Raw genomic sequence first — 18,797 nt, 5'->3', positions numbered from 1 at the left:
TTTTTCTATTTTTGGAAATTTGAGAACACAGTTAGTCTAGACCAATAACCCTTGAAATAGGTGCTGATGATATAAATACCAAGACTTAACAATGTCTATTCTTAGAATCAATACTTGGTATTGGATCCAAGGCAGAAGAGTATTAAGGGCTAGGCAATGGGGATTAGATGACTTGGCCAGGGTCACACAGCTAGGAAGTGTCTGAGGCCAGGTTTGAACCTAGGACCTCCCATCTCTAGGGCTGGCTCTCAACCCACTGAACCACCCAGCTGTCCTGAACAATATCTATTCTCAAAGACTTTATATTCTTGGGTGTGATCTTTAGAATGCTGGAGAACCCAAGTCAAGCAGTTTTTTGTTTCATTCCTTTTCTCCCAATTATTCACATAAATTTCTATTAAAAAATCAGAGTTGTGTGGACAATAGAGTCTTGGAGTCCATAGACCAGAGTTTGAGGATCACTGTACAAGAGCATACCTCATTTTTTATATAGGACCCCATCATTCAGAGCTGGCAGAGAACATAGAAATTCCTTAGTACAAACTCCTTGTTTTACAAAATAAATTTGAGCGAGTCCTAATGAGGTAAAAGGGCACATTAAGTAGTAAATACTAAGCTTTGAACCAACATTTTACTCATCTAAAACCACAAGTTCTTTCTACTATACCTCAACTACTACCCATTAGAATGTAAATGAACTCAGCGTAAAATCTTCCCTTTTAAAATATTATGTGGATAACCAGCACAGATTGTGGGAAAATGGCCACATGCCCCAGAAAGATAAAGGATATTGGTACATTGTTTTGAACACAGTAGGAACTTAATAACATTTTTTACTCCAAAAAACACATTTACTCCAATTTTCTGTATCTGGGAAGTAAGAATGAGGATTTATGCTTCAAAAATCCTTGTAAGCCTAGTTATTTATTCAAAAAAGAAGTATTAGAAAATGTTTTTATTCTGTTATTTAATTTTTGATTTAAAATATAAATATTTCCAATCTGTTTAAGTTCTTGTTTCCTCACACACATACACAGGTGAATATTCACGTCAGCTTGATGAGAAAGACTCTTTAGTTTCTCAGCTGTCAAGAGGCAAACAAGCATTTACTCAACAAATTGAGGAATTGAAGAGGCAGCTTGAAGAGGAGATAAAGGTAGATTTCAGTGATTCCCTTAGTCTAAGTTTAGATATTTTCTTTATTGATGAGGAATCAATCATTTTAGCTTAAATATCCAATAATCAAATAAATTTATTGTTTACACAGGCCAAAAATGCTCTGGCCCATGCCCTGCAGTCATCCCGCCATGACTGTGACTTGTTACGGGAACAATATGAAGAGGAACAGGAAGCCAAGGCCGAGCTACAGAGGGCAATGTCTAAAGCCAACAGTGAGGTTGCCCAGTGGAGGACCAAATATGAGACAGATGCCATTCAGCGTACAGAGGAACTTGAAGAAGCCAAGTATGCTTGCTAGAATTAGTGGAAAGGAGATGATGTTAATAAGTGAAGAAAATGATCTAAAAACCTAAATATGCTGGATCAGAAAGGCAAGCTTCCACAGTTGCCTGACCTCCCTGGGACAGAATGAAGTTGATTGCATAGAGCCATAACTACCAATTTTGACATTTATTTTTTCCATATGAATAAGTTTATTTAGTCAATTTAGAACATTATTCCTTGGTTACAATAATCACATTATTTCCCTCCCTCCCCTCCAACCACTCTTCCCACAGCCAATGTGCAATTTCATTGGGTATTACTTGTGTCCTTGATCACAACCTATTGCCATATTGTTGTTTACACTAGGATGTTCATTTAGAGTCTACATCCCCAACCGTATCCCTTTGACCCATGTATTCAAGCAGTTGGTTTTTTTTGTGTGTGTTTTTACTCCCATAGTTCTTCCTCTGAATGTGGATAGTGGTTTTTCTCATAGGTTCCTCCAAGTTGTTCAGGGTCATTGCATTGCCACTAATGAAGAAGTCCATTATATTCGATTGTACCACACTGTATCAGTCTCTGTGTATAATGTTCTCCTGGTTCTGCTCCTCTCACTCTGGATCACTTCCTGGAGGTTGTTTCAGTCTCCATGGAATTTCTCCACGTTATTATTCCTTTTAGCACAATAGTATTCCATCAACAATATATACCACAATTTGTTCAGCCATTCCCCAATTGAAGGACATCCCCTCATTTTCCAATTTTTTACTACCACAAAGAGCGCAGCTATGAATATTCTTGTACAGGTCTTTTTCCTTATTATCTCTTTGGGGTATAAACCCAGCAGTGCTATGGCTGGATCAAAGGGCAGACAACCTTTTATTGCCCTTTGGGCATAGGTCCAAATTGCCCTCCAGAATGGTTGGATCAATTCACAGCTCTACCAGCAATGAATTAATGTCCCAACTTTGCCACATCCCCTCCAGCATTCATTACTTTCCTTTGCTGTCATGTTAGCCAATCTGCTAGGTGTGAGGTGATACCTCAGAGTTATTTTGATTTGCATTTCTCTGATTATAAGAGATTTAGAGCACTTTTTCATGTGCTTATTAATAGTTTTGATTTCTTTAACTGAAAATTGCCTATTCATGTCCCTTGCCCATTTTTCAATCAGAGAATGGCTTGATTTTTTTGTACAACAGGTTTAGCTTTTTATAAATTTGAGTAATTAGACTTTTGTCAGAGGTTTTTGTAATGAAGATTATTTCCCAATTTGTTGCTTCCCTTCTAATTTTGGATGCATTAGTTTTGTTTGTACAAAACCTTTTTAATTTGATGTAATCAAAATTATTGATTTTACATTTTGTGATTTTTTCTAGCTCTTGCTTGGTTTTAAAGTCTTTACTTTCCCAAAGATCTGACAAGTATACTATTCCATGTTCACCTAATTTGCTTATAGTTCCCTTCTTTATATTCAGGTCATTCACCAATTCTGAGTTTATCTTGGTGTAGGGTGTGAGATGTTGATCCAAACCTAATGGCTCCCATACTGTTTTCCTATTTTCTCAGCAGTTTTTATCAAAAAGTGGGTTTTGGTCCCAAAAACTGGGATCTTTGGACATGTCATAGCCTGTCTTGCTGAGGTCACTTACCCCAAGTCTATTCCACTGATCCTCCTTTCTGTCTCTTAGCCAGTACCAAATTGTTTTGATAACCACTGCTCTATAGTATAGTTTAAGATCTGGGACTGCAAGGCCACCTTCCTTTGCATTTTTTTTTCATGATTTCCTTGAATATCCTTGATCTTTTGTTCTTCCAAATGAACTTTGTTATGTTTTTTTTTCTAATTTCGTAAAGAAGTTTTTTGGTAGTTCAATGGGTATGGCACTAAATAAGTAAATTAATTTGGGTAGGATTGTCATTTTTATTATGTTATCTCATCCAACCCATAAACAATCAATGTTTTTTCAGTTGTTTAGATCTAGTTTTAATCGTGTGGAGAGTGTTTTGTAGTTGTGTTCATATAATTCCTGTGTTTGTCTTGGCAGACAGATTCCTAAGTATTTTATATTGTCTAGGGTGATTTTAAATGGAATTTCTCATTCTAATTCTTGCTGCTGAGATGGGTTGGAGATATACAGAAATGCTGATGACTTATGTGGGTTTATTTTGTATCCTGCAACTTTGCTAAAGTAGTTGATTATTTCGACTAGGTTTTTGGTTGATTCTCTAGGATTCTTTAAACGATCATATCATCCACAAAGAGTGATAGCTTGGTCTCCTCATTGCCAATTTTAATACCTTCAATTTCTTTTTCTTCTCTAATTGCTACTGCTAGTGTTTCTAGTACAATGTTAAATAATAGGGGAGATAATGGGCATCCTTGTTTAACTCCTGATCTTATTGGGAATGTATCTAGTTTATCAGAATTGCAGATGATGTTTGCTGGTGGTTTTAGATATATACTGTTTATTATTTTTAGGAAAGACCCTTCTATTCCTATACTTTCTAGTGTTTTCAATAGGAATGGGTGTTGTATTTTATCAAAGGATTTTTCTGCATCTATTGAGATAATTATATGATTTTTGTCAGTTTGCTTGTTAATATGGTCAATTATGTGGATGATTTTCCTAATATTTAACCATCCTTGCATTCCTGGTATGAATCCTACCTGGTCATAATGAGTAACCCTTGTGATGACTTGTTGGAGTCTTTTTGCTAGTATCCTAGTCAAGATTTTTGCATCTTTATTCATTAAGGAGATTGGTCTATAGTTTTCTTTCTCTGTTTTTGACCTGCCTGACTTTGGGATCAGTACCATGTTTGTGGTGTAAAATGAATTTGGTAGAACTCCTTCTTGGCTTATTCTGTCAAATAGTTTGTATAACATTGGGATTAGTTGTTCTTTGAATGTTTGATCCATCTGGACCTGGGGATTTTTTCTTAGGGAGTTCTTTGATGGTTTGTTCAATTTCTTTTTCTGATTTGGGGTTGTTTAGGTAATTTATTTCTTCCTCTGTTAGTCTAGGCAATTTATATTTTTGTAAGTATTCCTCCATTTCACCTAGATCACCATATTTGTTGCCATATAATTGGGCATAGTAGTTTTTAATGATTGCCTTAATTTCCTCTTCATTGGGGTGAGGTCTCCCTTTTCATCTTGGATACTGTCAATTTTATTTTTTTTCTTTCCTTTTTTTAATTAGACTGACTAGTACTTTGTCTAGTTTATTTGTTTTTTCACAATACCAGATTCAAGTCTTATTTATTAAATAAACAGTTCTTTGACTTTCATTTTTATTAATTTCCCCTTTGATTTTTAGGATCTCCAATTTAGTCTTCATCTGAGGATTTTTAATTTGTTTGCTTTCTAGTTTTTTAACTTGCCTACCCAATTCATTAACTTCTGCCCTTCTTAATTTGTTAATATATGAACTCAAGGATATAAATTTCCACTTGAGTACTGCTTTGGCTGCATCCCATAGGTTTTGAAAAGATGTCTCATCATTGTCATTTTCTTCAATGAAGTTATTAATTGTTTCTATGATTTGTTCTTTAACTAACTGGTTCTGGAGAATTGTATAGATACTTTCCAATTAATTTTTGATTTACCTCTCCATGTACCCTTACTAATTATTATTTTCATTGCATTGTGATCTGAGAAGGTTGCATTTATTATTTCTGCTCTTTTGCACTCATTTGCAATGTTTTTATGGTCAATTTTTTTAATGTACCATGTGCTGCTGAAAAGAAAGTATATTTCTTTTTGTCCCTATTTATTTTTCTCCACATGTCTACTAACTCTAGTTTTTCTAAGATTTCATTCACTTCTCTTACCTCTTTCAGATTTATTTTTTGGTTTGATTTATCTAGTTCAGTTAGAGGAAGTTTCAGGTCTCCCACTAGTATAGTTTTTCTATCTATTTCATCCTTGAGCTCCTCTAGTTTCTCCTTTAGAAATGTGGATGCTATGCAATTTGGTGCATATATGTTGAATACTGAGTTGCCTATACTACCTTTTATCTGGACATAATTACCTTCCCTATATCTTTTAACTAGATTTATTTTTACTTTGGCTTTATCAGATATCATAATTGCGACTCCTGCCTTCTTTTCATCAGTTGATGCCCAGTAATTTGGCTCCATCCTCTTACTTTCACCCAATGCGTATCTACCTTCCTCATATGTGTTTCTTGTAAACAGCATATGCTAGGGTTTTGGATTCTAATCCACTCTGCTATTCGCTTGCTTTTATGGGTGAGTTCATTCCATTCACATTCAGAGTTATGATTACTAGCTGTGTATTTCCCAGCATTCTGATTTCTACTCCTGGTCCTGCCTTGTCTTCTTTCACTATTTCCTTCTACACCAATGTTTATTTTTAGTCAATCCCTGTAGTTCCCATCCTTATTTTACTTCCCTTTCTACCCCCTACCTTCTTATTCCCCCTTTATTTTCCCTGTAGTCTTTCTAAAATTGCCCCCCCCACTCTCTCCCTCCCTTGTACTGCTTTCCTCCCCAACAGTCCATTTGTTCCCCTTCTACTCCCCTATAGGGCATAAATCTATTCTCTGCCCCAATGGATTGGATTGTTGTTCCCTCTTTGGGTCAATTTCAAAGCTCATAAGAGTTGAGTATTTCCTATCTCCAAACTCTTTACCCTTCCAGTGTATTGATGTTCTCCCCCCTCCTGCCATGAGCTTCTTTGTGGCATGTAAATTTACCCCCATTTGTTTCTTTTCCCATTTCTTTTAGTATTAGTCTCTTTTTTTAGCCCTAGTTGTGTGTGTGTATATATATATTTATATATATATATACTTACACACGTGTATATATGTTTATACATGCATATATCTATATACCTATTTATGTCTTGTCCTTTCATCCTATACAGTTTGTCACTGTTCCCTCTACATGTAATTATTCTACCTGTCCAGATGATAGCAATAGTTTTTAAGAGTTACCAATGACCTCTTGTCTTATTATTGAGTCCCTTAAAAATTTGTTTGTTTGTTTGTTTTGTTTTGTTTTTCTTTTTCCCCTCTTTTTTATTTACCTTTTGATGATTCTCTCGAGTTCTGTGCTTGGACATCAAATTTTCTGTTCAGATCTGGTCTTTTCTTTAAAAATTCTTGGAATTCTTCTATTTTGTTAAATGACCATACTTTCCCCTATAAGAATATAGTCAGTTTTGATGGGTATTTGATTCTTGGTTATAGACCTAGTTCCCTTGCTTTCTGAAATATCATATTCCATGTCTTTCTGTCCTTCAGTATGGATGCAGCCAGATCTTGCGTTATCCTCACTGCAGTTCCATGGTATCTGAATGACTTCTTCTTGGCAGATTGTAATATCTTTTCTTTGGTCTGATAGTTCTTGAATTTGGCTATAATATTCCTTGGTGTTGTCAGTTGGCAATTACATACAGGAGGTGATCTGTGGATTCTTTCGATCTCCACTTCTCCCTCTTGTTCTAGGATATCGGGGCAGTTTTCTTGAATAATTTCCTGTAGTATTATGTCCAAGCTTTTTCTTTTGTCACGGTCTTCTGGTAGACCAATGATTCTTAAAATGTTTCTCCTCGAATGATTTTCTAAATCCTCTGTTTTGTGAATGAGATGCTTCATATTTTCCTCAATTTTTTCATTCTTTTGGTTTTGTTTTATTGTGTCCTGCTGCCTTGTGAGGTCACTTAATTCCAGTTGTTGTATTCTGGTTCTTAAAGCCTGGATTTCAACCCTGGATTTTTGGTCATCCTTTTACTTCTGGTCTGATTTTCTTTGAAGGTCATCTTTCATCCTCTTTACCTCGTCTTTCATCTCCTTTGCCTTATTTTCCAGCTGGTTGTTTTTGGCTTTCAAGACACCATTTTCTTGTTTTAGTTCAAGTGCTTCTGTTTCTAGATGACTTATCTTAGTTTTTAAGTTCTTTCCCCAATTGTCTTAAGCCTCTCTTAATTGTGTTTTGAATTGCATTTTGAGTTCTTCCACAGTCTGTATCCAATTCGCTGGGAGTTCTGATTTATCGTTTGCTGTTCCCTCCCCCTCTGTTCTGTTCGCTGTATAGAAGCTGTCTATTGTAATTTCTTCCTTCTTTTTCTGTTGTTTGCTCACATTCACCCCTTCTTTGCTCCCCGTATTTGTCTGTGTTCTTGCCCCTCTCATTTTTTTTTTTGTTTTGGGGACTTCTGTCAGTCTCCCCCCCTTAGAACTCTAACAGAAGCTCTCTAGGTACAGTCTCTAGGGGAGGTTTGTTGGGGGTTTGAGCTTCCTGTCCTTGGAGGCTTTTGATTGGATTAAAGCCCAGCATTGGAGTAGGATGGGTGTGGAGCCTAGGTTTCTCTGAGTTCTGAAGACTTTTGATGGGATTAAGTTCAGCTTGGTTGGGCTAGGTGTGGTCTGAGTCCAAAACCTCCTGGAAGGCTGGAGCAAATATGGAGGATCTCCACACCTCTAGCCAGGCTGTCAGGTCTATGTTCCCTCTCTATCTCCTTTCCCACTGTCTGTGTTTGAAGCTCTGAACTTGGCCCACAAGGTTCACCCTCCAGACCATCACCTTTGCCTGTCTAGAAGTTCCCACTGCCCCTGGAATCTCAGCACTCTAGGTGGGCCTGGGACCTTCCTTCTGCCTTCCCCTTAAACCCAAGTGTTCTCAGATTCTGGCTTTTCAGGAGGGCCTACCTTTTGAATTGAGTCCAGCAGGAGGTTTCCTTTGCTCTGTCTTGTTGTTAGGTTTGATTTTCAGTCCCCTAGGAGCATTCAGTTTCTGATCGGTAAGGAAAGATATTCAGAGGTCTGAGCTTCTGCTCCTTCTAGGCCACCATCTTGACCCTAAGCCAATTTTGACATTTAGGACCAGCTACATGGAGCACAACCCCAAGTCAATTTTATAATTTCTAATATGAAAATACATAAGTAGTAAATAATACAAATTTAGTTTATCTGGATTGGGAATTATGAGTGTTAAGGTAAAAGAATGTTGAAATGGGAATTAATATAGACTCTTGGATGGATGTTATTAATTAGTGCAGCCTGATAGCTTCCTATTTTAACTATTCTTATGAAGTATTTCCACTTTGCTGGAATGATCTGTCAACACACAAATGAAAGAATATTAAAAAATTGTACAATATCTTAAAATCTTTAATATTCTATTTTTGTGCTGTCCTTATCTTAAAACCTCATTGACTCATCTACCCAATCAATCAATAAGCATTTATTGTGCTAAGTGTTAGAGATAAAAATTCAAAAGTCAAACAATCCCTGCCCTCATGGCACTTAAATTCTATGCTAATTAGAATTCTCTAATTTTGCCTTAGATATGATAATGATAAATTGCATTTCCATAGCCTTTTTAAGTTTGGACAGTACTATAAATATCCTATTTCATTTGATTCTCACAATAATCCTATAAAGCAAGTTCTATTTTTATATCCATTTTGCAGATGAGGAAATCGAGTTTGAGGAAGGTTGTGACTATGTGTCCTGGACAAGATTTCAACTCAGGTTTTTTAAATGATAATTCTGGCAAACTATCAGCTATATTATGCTTCCTCTGTAATAAAATCGGATCCTTAATTTATATTAACCATAATATAAACATAATTCTTGGTAAATTGAAAAATTATTATTCTTACATTTTATTTTATTCTTTTGTTTTCTCTTCAAATTATTTCAACACATCATTCCTAATTTGTACATTTATTCTTGCCACTAAATTGCATGAATACCCCCAAAATTTCAAGTTGGGTAGTCAAGTGCAGTTCTTTTGAGACAGACAGATAGATAGATAGATAGATAGATAGATAGATAGATAGATAGATACATAGATAGATACATAGATACATAGATAGATAGATAGATAGATAGACTCATAATTTCAGAGTACTCTGAAACATCCAATTCTGTTTACTCTATCTAATTAGAACTGTGAACTTTCCTTTCCAGGAAGAAGTTGGCTCAGCGTCTCCAAGATGCTGAGGAACATGTAGAAGCTGTGAATGCCAAATGTGCTTCCCTTGAAAAGACCAAACAAAGGTTACAAAATGAAGTGGAGGACCTCATGATTGATGTGGAGAGAACAAATGCAGCCTGTGCAGCTCTAGATAAAAAGCAAAGGAATTTTGATAAGGTATTCCACACTATGTTTTGTTCTACTTATACTCAGTTCCCCATTATTAACATCAAGATATTTGTTTGGGTTGTAGAGGTGTGTTAGAATCATCTCCTATGGGATTTTGAGAACAATTATTAAATTTTCAGTGGGAGCATTTATACTTAGGAAATCTGTAAATCAGGGCTTATGGGGATTTTTATTATCTAGAGAAAGTCATGGAGGAAATGTTAATAAACACAGGTAAAACTTTAAAGCTTGTTGTGGGTATTATCCATTAACACTCTAGCTGTTAAGTATTTACTGTCACACACCTCTTTATATATGTATGAATTGTACCTAACAATCCCAGATTGAGGGTGGTTCATGTCTACTAAGCTGCATGACAGTTTGGGTCATATACTGCAATAGTGGGATGATATTGCTTTCTCTATCTGAGAAGTCCTAAATCCTCCAACCAATCTAAAGAGGATATCTATGGGTTACTAAGACTTAATATTGTTACTCTGCATATCTTTCCAAGTCAAATTAAGTTGACTATATATATAATTTTATATATATATATATATATATATATATATATATGAATTCAATCTTTCTTACTTCCTCTGTTGAATGGGTTGATAATTCTTTATTCTTCAGGTCCTGGCAGAATGGAAACAGAAATATGAGGAAACTCATGCTGAGCTGGAGGCTTCCCAGAAAGAGTCTCGTTCCCTCAGCACAGAGCTGTTCAAGATTAAGAATGCTTATGAGGAATCCTTAGACCACCTGGAAACCTTGAAACGAGAGAACAAGAACTTGCAACGTGAGTTGTTTCGTTTGCACTAATGTGACTTGGAAGACTCTTCTATTTTTTCACCCTTCTCACTCAATCTCTTCCTACCTATCCATCCATAGAGGAGATTTCTGACCTCACTGAGCAGATTGCTGAGGGAGGCAAACGTATCCATGAGCTGGAGAAAATAAAGAAACAAATTGAGCAAGAAAAGTGTGAACTCCAGGCTGCTTTGGAAGAAGCTGAGGTACATAGAAAAATGTAGACGGATCCATTCAGAACCTGCATTCAGTCTGACTCTTAGTAGCTATGGAAAGAACGCCTTAAAGAAAGATACAGAGTAAACATGGAGAATAGTTCCTCAGGGTTCAGGTTATTAGAACACAGTGTTCTTCCCATTCTGTTACTGACTTTATTGTTGTCTTTCATGAAGGCTTCTCTTGAACATGAAGAAGGGAAAATCCTGCGCATCCAACTTGAGTTGAATCAAGTGAAGTCTGAAATTGACAGGAAAATTGCTGAAAAAGATGAAGAAATTGATCAGCTGAAAAGAAACCACATCCGCGTTGTAGAGTCAATGCAGAGTACACTGGATGCTGAGATCAGAAGCAGGAATGATGCCATCAGGATAAAGAAGAAGATGGAAGGAGATCTGAATGAAATGGAAATCCAGCTGAACCATGCCAACAGAATGGCTGCAGAGGCCCTACGGAACTACAGAAATACCCAAGGAATACTTAAGGTAAATGGAGCCAATCATTTCACTCTCTCTGAATGGCTAGTTTTGGCTGAGTCCTTCAGAACATGAGGAAGAACTGTTTTTGTTTGCTGTGCCCAGGATACCCAGATCCACCTGGATGATGCTCTCCGAGGCCAGGAGGACCTGAAAGAGCAGCTGGCAATGGTTGAGCGCAGAGCCAACCTACTGCAGGCTGAGATTGAGGAGCTGCGGGCAACTCTGGAACAGACAGAGAGGAGCAGGAAGGTAGCAGAACAAGAGCTTCTGGATGCCAGTGAACGTGTGCAACTCCTACACACCCAGGTGAGAATAATTATAAAAATATTCTATTAGGAGGATGAAAAAAAGGAAAAATTCATATTAGATCCTGCTGAAATATATTTTTGTACTTGCCAGAACTAAGGAGTTTTCTATATGACAAAAAGTTAAAAAAAAAAAGATTTATCATTTGCATCTGTCCTTTTCATTGGGAATGAATTCCACATTTTTCTTAATGATACCATCATTTTTCTAATCATAGTGGCTCCACATCTTGGTATCATTTTTTTCTCTTTCCTCTACTTCATACTTGTCAAAATCTCATCTATCCTTCAAGCCTACTCAAATCCACCTTCTTCTTAAGTCTTTCTGTTTTCTTTAACTGAATGTTATCCCTTCCTCTCTAGGCATGTAGCATTTTGTACATCCATTATTACAGTTGATTCTAATCAGCCTTATCTTATATAATATAAAAAAATATAAACTAGAATATAAATTACATGATGAGAAGACCTGTCTTCTGTTCATCTTTTTCCATACCCATAGTGGCCTAGTATTATGCAGTCACATCATAAATATTTATTGAATTGAATCAAATCATTTCCTCTTTAATGCTGAAGAATTGACTATATATACAATATTGGACATTACAACATAAAAAAATTAGGCATGTAGTCTCTGGGAGGTGGCGTTGCACAGTGGATGGATGGCTAACCTTGGAGTCAGGAAGATTTTACTTTGACATTGACCCTAGGCAAGGCACTTCACCACCCTCCAACATTATAAGTTACTGCTGATTTAGCAATTTGCATGACTGTAGGGAGTTTCATCTTGAGAAATTCTTCACATTGATGAAATCACAGGTTCAGATCCCCTCCCTGAACTCCTTCCAAAGATTATGATCTATATAGTCATTGGGAAAGAAGGACCAAGATCATTTGTTTTTATTTTTTTATCCAGAACACCAGTCTGATCAACACCAAGAAGAAGCTGGAAACAGACATTTCCCAAATCCAGGGTGAGATGGAAGACATGGTTCAGGAAGCCCGGAATGCAGAAGAGAAGGCCAAGAAGGCTATCACTGATGTGAGCAGAAAGCACACTGATTTCTCTCTTTGATATAATTTTATGACTAGCTGATATTTATAGTTTTCTTGGTTTCCTTTCTAACCAGGCAGCCATGATGGCTGAGGAGCTGAAGAAGGAGCAGGACACCAGCGCTCACCTGGAGAGGATGAAGAAGAACCTGGAGCAGACAGTGAAGGACCTGCAGCACCGCCTGGATGAGGCTGAGCAGCTGGCCCTGAAAGGAGGAAAGAAGCAAATCCAGAAACTAGAGGCCAGAGTATGTATTCTAGATATCTTCACTTTTTTCATCACAGCAAAAATTCTTTAATAGAAATCCTCCAAAACAAAATGAAACAAAGAACATCTGGCCATGGTTGAGCAGAAAGCCAAGACCCTTTTTCTTTATTCCAGGTGCGTGAGCTTGAAGGGGAGGTGGAAAGTGAACAGAAACGCAATGTTGAAACTGTGAAGAGTCTCCGCAAACATGAGAGGAGAGTGAAGGAACTCACTTATCAGGTAAGAGGAAAAGATTTTCTGGACTCTGGCACAGAGTACAGTAGGATTACAAATATTTCTACGTGTAAACATAATGATAATTTAACTTTTAAATAAACCATTTATTTACAAATTCTTTCAGACTGAAGAAGACCGTAAGAATGTTCTCAGACTTCAGGACCTGGTGGACAAACTGCAATCTAAAGTGAAAGCATATAAGAGACAAGCAGAGGAAGCTGTGAGTACAGATTTATTCCTAATGTTTGATCAAGAATTTCATATGTGGCATCTCATTCGAGCATCACAATATCCTTGTAAAGGAGATAGAGTTATTTTTACCCTCATTTTACAGATGAGGAAATTGGAGTATAGAGAAGGTGTTACTTGCCAAAGTTACCCATCTACTAAATGGAAGGGCCAGCATTCAAAGTTTGGTCTTCTGAAACTAAATTCAAAACTGATTCAATGATAAATACTAATTCAATTATAGAACATGGCTTTTCAGATTGAGGAGGTGCACAATGCTCCATATTCACCTATGTTTCCAGGTTTAGTTCAGTTCCAGAGTTTAGTAGAAGGAAGGAAAAGTTTTAAAAAGGGAGTGGGGGCAAGAAAGGAATCAGAAGAAATAGAAATGGAGTGGAGGGGAGAATATTGTCAGCATAGCAGGAATAAAAAAAAAAACATTTTCAAGGATAATAGAACCAGACTGAATGATTTGATCCCTCCCTTAGCACTCCTACCTTCAAAGTTTCCATTCAGAGATAGTACAGATTTATCCTTTTTAGAGATGTCACAAATGAATTTACCTTACTTTGCTTTCTGAACTCATACTATCTTAAGCACAATTAAAAAAATATATACATGAGAAATTCTCATCTATGGCTAATGGTCAGGGCCATTGGCCTAGGCAAATGCAAAGGCAATCAATAGGTCAGTGTTCCATTTTGGGGCTTTTATCTCCAATGCCTAGATAATTAGTATATTGAACATAGTAAATGTTTATTAAATTAAATTGTTGAATTCATAAATTTAGACAGTGTAAGGTGGCAGTAATACACAATCAAGACTTTTAAAAGATAGGAAAGATCAGATCCCATAGATGGTAAGCATTAAAATTTTGTTTTCTTTGTTTGGTTCCAGTTTTTAAACTCATAAAGATAAGCTTGGGTACTTAGAATAATTTACTTGGATGTAAATATAAATTTACATTCTGCTAAATTTTTCCTTTAATGAAAATTGCCAGACAGTAGTTTGAAAATCAAATGAGATCACAACTAGAGAATAAAAAAGGTATTAAAATTCAACTAGTCCTCTTCTTATATGTGAGGCCACAGTTAGCACACAGATAGAGTGCTAAATATGGAGTTAGGAAGACCTGAAACCCTGAGCATGCCACTTAACTTAATCTGCTTCAATTTTTTCATGTATAAAATAAGGATAACTCCCAGAGTTGTTGTGAGGATAAAATGAGATAATGTTTAAAAAGCATTTTGTAAACCTTAAAATGCTACATGAGGGGCAACTCAGTGGCTCAATAGATAGAGTCAGGCCTGGAGAAAGGAGGTCCTGAGCTCAAACCTGGCCTCAGATACTTCCTAGCTGTTTAATCCTGGGCAAGTCATTTAACTCCAATTGCCTAGCCCTTAACTATTCTTCTAATTTGGAAGTGTTAACTAGTATTGACTCTGAGACAGAAGGTAAGGTGTTTTTTTTTTAATGCTGTATAAACACTATATTATTCCTATTATTTTAGATGAGTTACATAAGGATATAGGTATTAATGTCTGAAGTAAGCTTTAAACTCTTAGCCCTCTTACTCTTTCCATTGTGCCAGCCATTATTATATGTTGAGTCAGTTTGAAAAATATCAAGGAAATTTATCCTAATATTTTAAAGATAAGTTTTATGAATTCTTAGTCATTCTTTTAAAATGCAAAGCATAAAAGTAAAATTAACCAAGAGTTTTGAGACCTATCTGATTTTGGATTCAAGAAGAATCAGAGAATTAAAAATTCTAGTCAGACATTACCTTAAATAGTATATAAACTAATCCCCTCAATTTATAGTTTCAAAATACATATTTAGTGACATATCCTCAGGCTCCAAATCAGAGTCTTTCATTCTCTTAAAAATTCATTTTGTTTCTTAGGAGGAACAATCTAATGTCAACCTCTCCAAATTCCGCAAGATCCAGCATGAGCTGGAGGAAGCTGAGGAACGGGCTGATATCGCTGAATCCCAGGTCAACAAGCTCCGAGTGAAGAGCAGGGAGGTCCATACAAAAATTATAAGTGAGGAATAATCCTTATATCTCCAGGTGACTGAAGAAACACAGAATGTGAAAATCTTTGTCACTATTTTGTACCTATTGTACTAGAAGATAAAGACTCTAGGAAACTAAAGATACTCTTTTGTCTGTCTTTTTTTAATTATACCTATTCATCAATTTTTATAATCTTTGAGAAAAGATTACTTGTGTAAAATTCACAATAGTCACAACATTCCTCATTCAGAGATCAGTGAAGAGTTGTTGGGCCTGAGCTAGGTGACTCAGTGGTAGTGAGCCAGGTTTAGAGATGTTAGATACCGTGTTAAAATCTGGTTTCAGACAATTCCTAGCTACCTTTCTAACCTACATTGCCCAGTCCTTACCACTCTTCTGACTTGGAACCAACATACAATGTTGATTCTAAAATGGAAAGTAAGGGTTTGGAAAAAAAAATAATGAAGAATAGTTGGACTCTTAGATACAATCTATAGATAGTATAAGGATGTTGGGGGCAGTAGGGTAATTTGTTTTTCTGGCACATTTGTGTTTTATATCTTCCTCTGTCCCTTATTCTCCATTAATCTCAGTGCCCTTATGCACAGGTTGCCAAGAAACTGCAACACATTCCTTCCATGACAGTCCTCCACAATTCCACATTATCCTTCCTTTCTACCTTGACCCCTCTATCTAGAAGCTAAGTGTGTTACATTTTACCCCTCTACCACAATTCTCCAATATCCTTAAGGGTCTTGGAGATAAGTTGCCTCTCTGCCACTGGCTCCAGCTACCTTAAATCATGCTGTCCCAGTTTTGGGGAGGGGAGGTCTTATATTTCAGTAGTTCTATTCAGTCATTAAAAGTCAGATTAGGATTTATAAAATAATATTTACTTCAAAAGTATAGCAAGAGGACATATATATCCCACTTACCTATCAGGTGGGTTCATAATCCTCCTACCTCCACCCACATACATATCCAACACACCACCTCAGTCTCTGCAGAGGGGAGGCAATTAAGTTCATGGTTTTATTCCATTTCTATACAGCCTAATTTGACAAAGTTCTAAATCCAAAGCCACCTTTGAGTTTACATTCTTGGTACCTTGCCTTCTAAGGATTTCACTGTCCTAATAGTTGTAATTATGGATTGAAACCCTTCCTCCAAGGTCATCATGGCTCCAATCCACTTCTGGGGATTCACCTGTTTATGCCTAGAACTGAAAAAGAGAAATGAAATTGATTAGACTAAAACACAAAGCCTAATTCTTGAAAGCACAAGATCTAAATGGGAAAAGGAGGGAAGGTAGTCCTTCCTCTCAACTCATTTTATGGTGCCTATGCATTGAGTGAATAAGACCTTCACCTTTTAAATGAAGCCAGAAAGAGGAAGACTGTCCAAGTCTGGAAGTTGTAAAGATGTAGTCTGTGTTGGTTATGCAGCTAATGGGGAAAGGTCATTTCCATTCATGTATTAGAGAAACACAGAATGTCTTCTCCCAAAAATAGGTCGCTGGCATCTTCCATGTAAGTGCCTCCATCTTAGGTGATCTGAATACAATCTACTCCAACTCCCATTCCTTCTGTACATTAATCTTGATTGGATATCATAAGAAAAGTATTTGATAATATCAATTTGTACTCATCTCAAACTTCTCAAGTGTGTTTGTATTATATAAGTAACTTAATTACCCAAACAAAGTGATTTCTGATGGAAAAACATTTTATCAGAGCAATCTTACAGAAGGTATCCTCTCAGATATCTCACTGGTGACTTTCTTCTTGTGTATACATAAGGCCTATTATACAAAACAGTAATAAGAATGACAAAGCATTTTTAGTTTCTTACTAGGAACCAAGCATTATGCCAAGTAATCCCTGGGATACAAACTAAAAAGTGAAGCAGTCTCTGTTTTTAAAGAATTCATATTCTAATTTGAGGAGACAACATATATAGGAAAGTTCAGCTTCAGTCCAAGTATACTAGACCTAAGAATACTTAAGGTATCCAGCTGAGAATGAGAGAGCCTGGTGATATCTTAATAACTAGGATCTGAGATACAGCTTTTGGCTTAATAGATGTAATCTCTGCCACCCGATGATGGTCTGAAGTTATTAAGCTTGGAGGCCTGCTGTCTCCAGAAAAGCACAGTTAACTAAATTCATAAAAGGGTATCCCTAGGCATAGAAAAGAGAGCTGGCCTGCGTTTATTCAACTTTATAAATAACTTAAAAGTTGGTCACAAAATTAATTCCTGATCAAAGAATCATGTTTTCCTTTTTATTTTTATTATAGAATTGGAGATATTCTTTCCACAAGAAAACCTTTGTCCCCAAGACTAAATAAAAATCAGTTAAACTTTTGAAACCATATATATTAAATGAAAACCATTTTCCAGTAAAACATTATTTATAACATTCAAAATACAAATTCTACCCCCAAATCACAAATACTATGTGTGTACACACACACACACACACACACACACACACACACACACACACACACACACACACTTTCTTGGCCTCTGATCTCAGTTGGGAGGTATATATACCCTTTGATATAGGAATATGTTTAGCTCTTTGTTCCCTGATGAATCCCAAGTGATGTTTGATTTAATTCAATTCAGTAGTACTTAAGTATCAGCAGTATGCTAGGCACTAAAGATAAAAAAGACTAAATCAAACCAGTGCTTGCCTTGGAAAAGTTGGAATCCTATTTATGATTTGGATCCTTACATGGTCATCATCTCCTTCCATGTTCATCGTCCCCTCAATATATTTGGAGAAATATCTTAAGCAAATGTGTTACAGAGATAAAAGTCAATGCTTGGTGAGGGTGAGGTAATTTTTCATTGAAGCTTATGGGGTTTTCTGCCATTTTGGCATGAGGCATCATTTTCGCAGCTACTGATTGGGCACTGAAGAAGATGCTTGACTATAGTATTGCTGTGTCCATGTGTTGTCTTCTGCTTTGCCCTTATAATGGAAACATCACTGCCACTAAACTAAGTTAAAACCAGAATATATCCATAAAATGAGGGAATTATATGTATGAAAATATGTAGATAGAGAGCTATAGATGTACATGTATATATACATACACACATATCACCATTATGTCATTATTTTTCCTATGAACATAATTATTAAAAATTAGCTCTGATATAAGTAGGAGCTCTTTATATTAGGAAAGAAGTAGCAGTAAACCACATGGTCTCAAACTGTTATGACTGAATATTATTATGGAAACATATCCCTTATTCAAAAGTAAGTAGATAGGTAAAAGGAAAAGGAGCAAGTAGTATAGTATATAAAGAAGATATAACCATTGTTAGGAAGTACAAAGCCAAAGAAAACAGTTTAGAATCAAGAGAGATTGTCTGAAGAGACAATTTCATAGTAGTTTACTAAAGGCACTTGGACTAAAAGTGAAAATGGACAAGAAGTCCATTAGAAGTCCAAAAGAGATCATTAATCTGGCAAGGAAACATGATGGTAGACTTCAAGTATCAGCTGTATCTTTGACAAAATAACAGTTTATAGTTTCTTGCTTTGCTTAAACTATACTTTCATCTTTTAAAAGGTGGAGTAAACAAAGGAGAGTTTATATTTTGGACATGACTTTCATAAACA

The 18,797-nt window shown here is 36.2% G+C and overlaps 1 protein-coding gene across 1 annotated transcript in view; it reads left to right on the top strand.

Moving 5' to 3' along the window:
• The window catches only part of MYH1 (myosin heavy chain 1), a 41,800-nt gene extending 26,500 nt beyond the window's left edge, over positions 1 to 15,300 (top strand). Inside the window, exons 29-40 of the mRNA XM_007482985.3 lie at positions 1,038 to 1,156; positions 1,268 to 1,464; positions 9,390 to 9,573; positions 10,198 to 10,363; positions 10,456 to 10,580; positions 10,767 to 11,075; positions 11,172 to 11,375; positions 12,291 to 12,416; positions 12,505 to 12,675; positions 12,810 to 12,914; positions 13,036 to 13,131; positions 15,046 to 15,300. Of these exons, the coding sequence (XP_007483047.1) occupies positions 1,038 to 1,156; positions 1,268 to 1,464; positions 9,390 to 9,573; positions 10,198 to 10,363; positions 10,456 to 10,580; positions 10,767 to 11,075; positions 11,172 to 11,375; positions 12,291 to 12,416; positions 12,505 to 12,675; positions 12,810 to 12,914; positions 13,036 to 13,131; positions 15,046 to 15,198 (1,955 nt within the window). The 3' untranslated portion in view covers positions 15,199 to 15,300. The remainder of the gene's footprint in view (positions 1 to 1,037; positions 1,157 to 1,267; positions 1,465 to 9,389; positions 9,574 to 10,197; positions 10,364 to 10,455; positions 10,581 to 10,766; positions 11,076 to 11,171; positions 11,376 to 12,290; positions 12,417 to 12,504; positions 12,676 to 12,809; positions 12,915 to 13,035; positions 13,132 to 15,045) is intronic.
• The last annotated feature ends 3,497 nt before the right edge of the window (positions 15,301 to 18,797 follow it).

This window comes from Monodelphis domestica, chromosome 2 (genome assembly GCF_027887165.1).
Source record: "Monodelphis domestica isolate mMonDom1 chromosome 2, mMonDom1.pri, whole genome shotgun sequence".
Lineage (NCBI taxonomy): Eukaryota > Metazoa > Chordata > Mammalia > Didelphimorphia > Didelphidae > Monodelphis > Monodelphis domestica.
The sequence above is the reverse complement of the archived record's forward strand: the minus strand, read 5'-3'. Positions and strand labels throughout refer to the sequence as shown.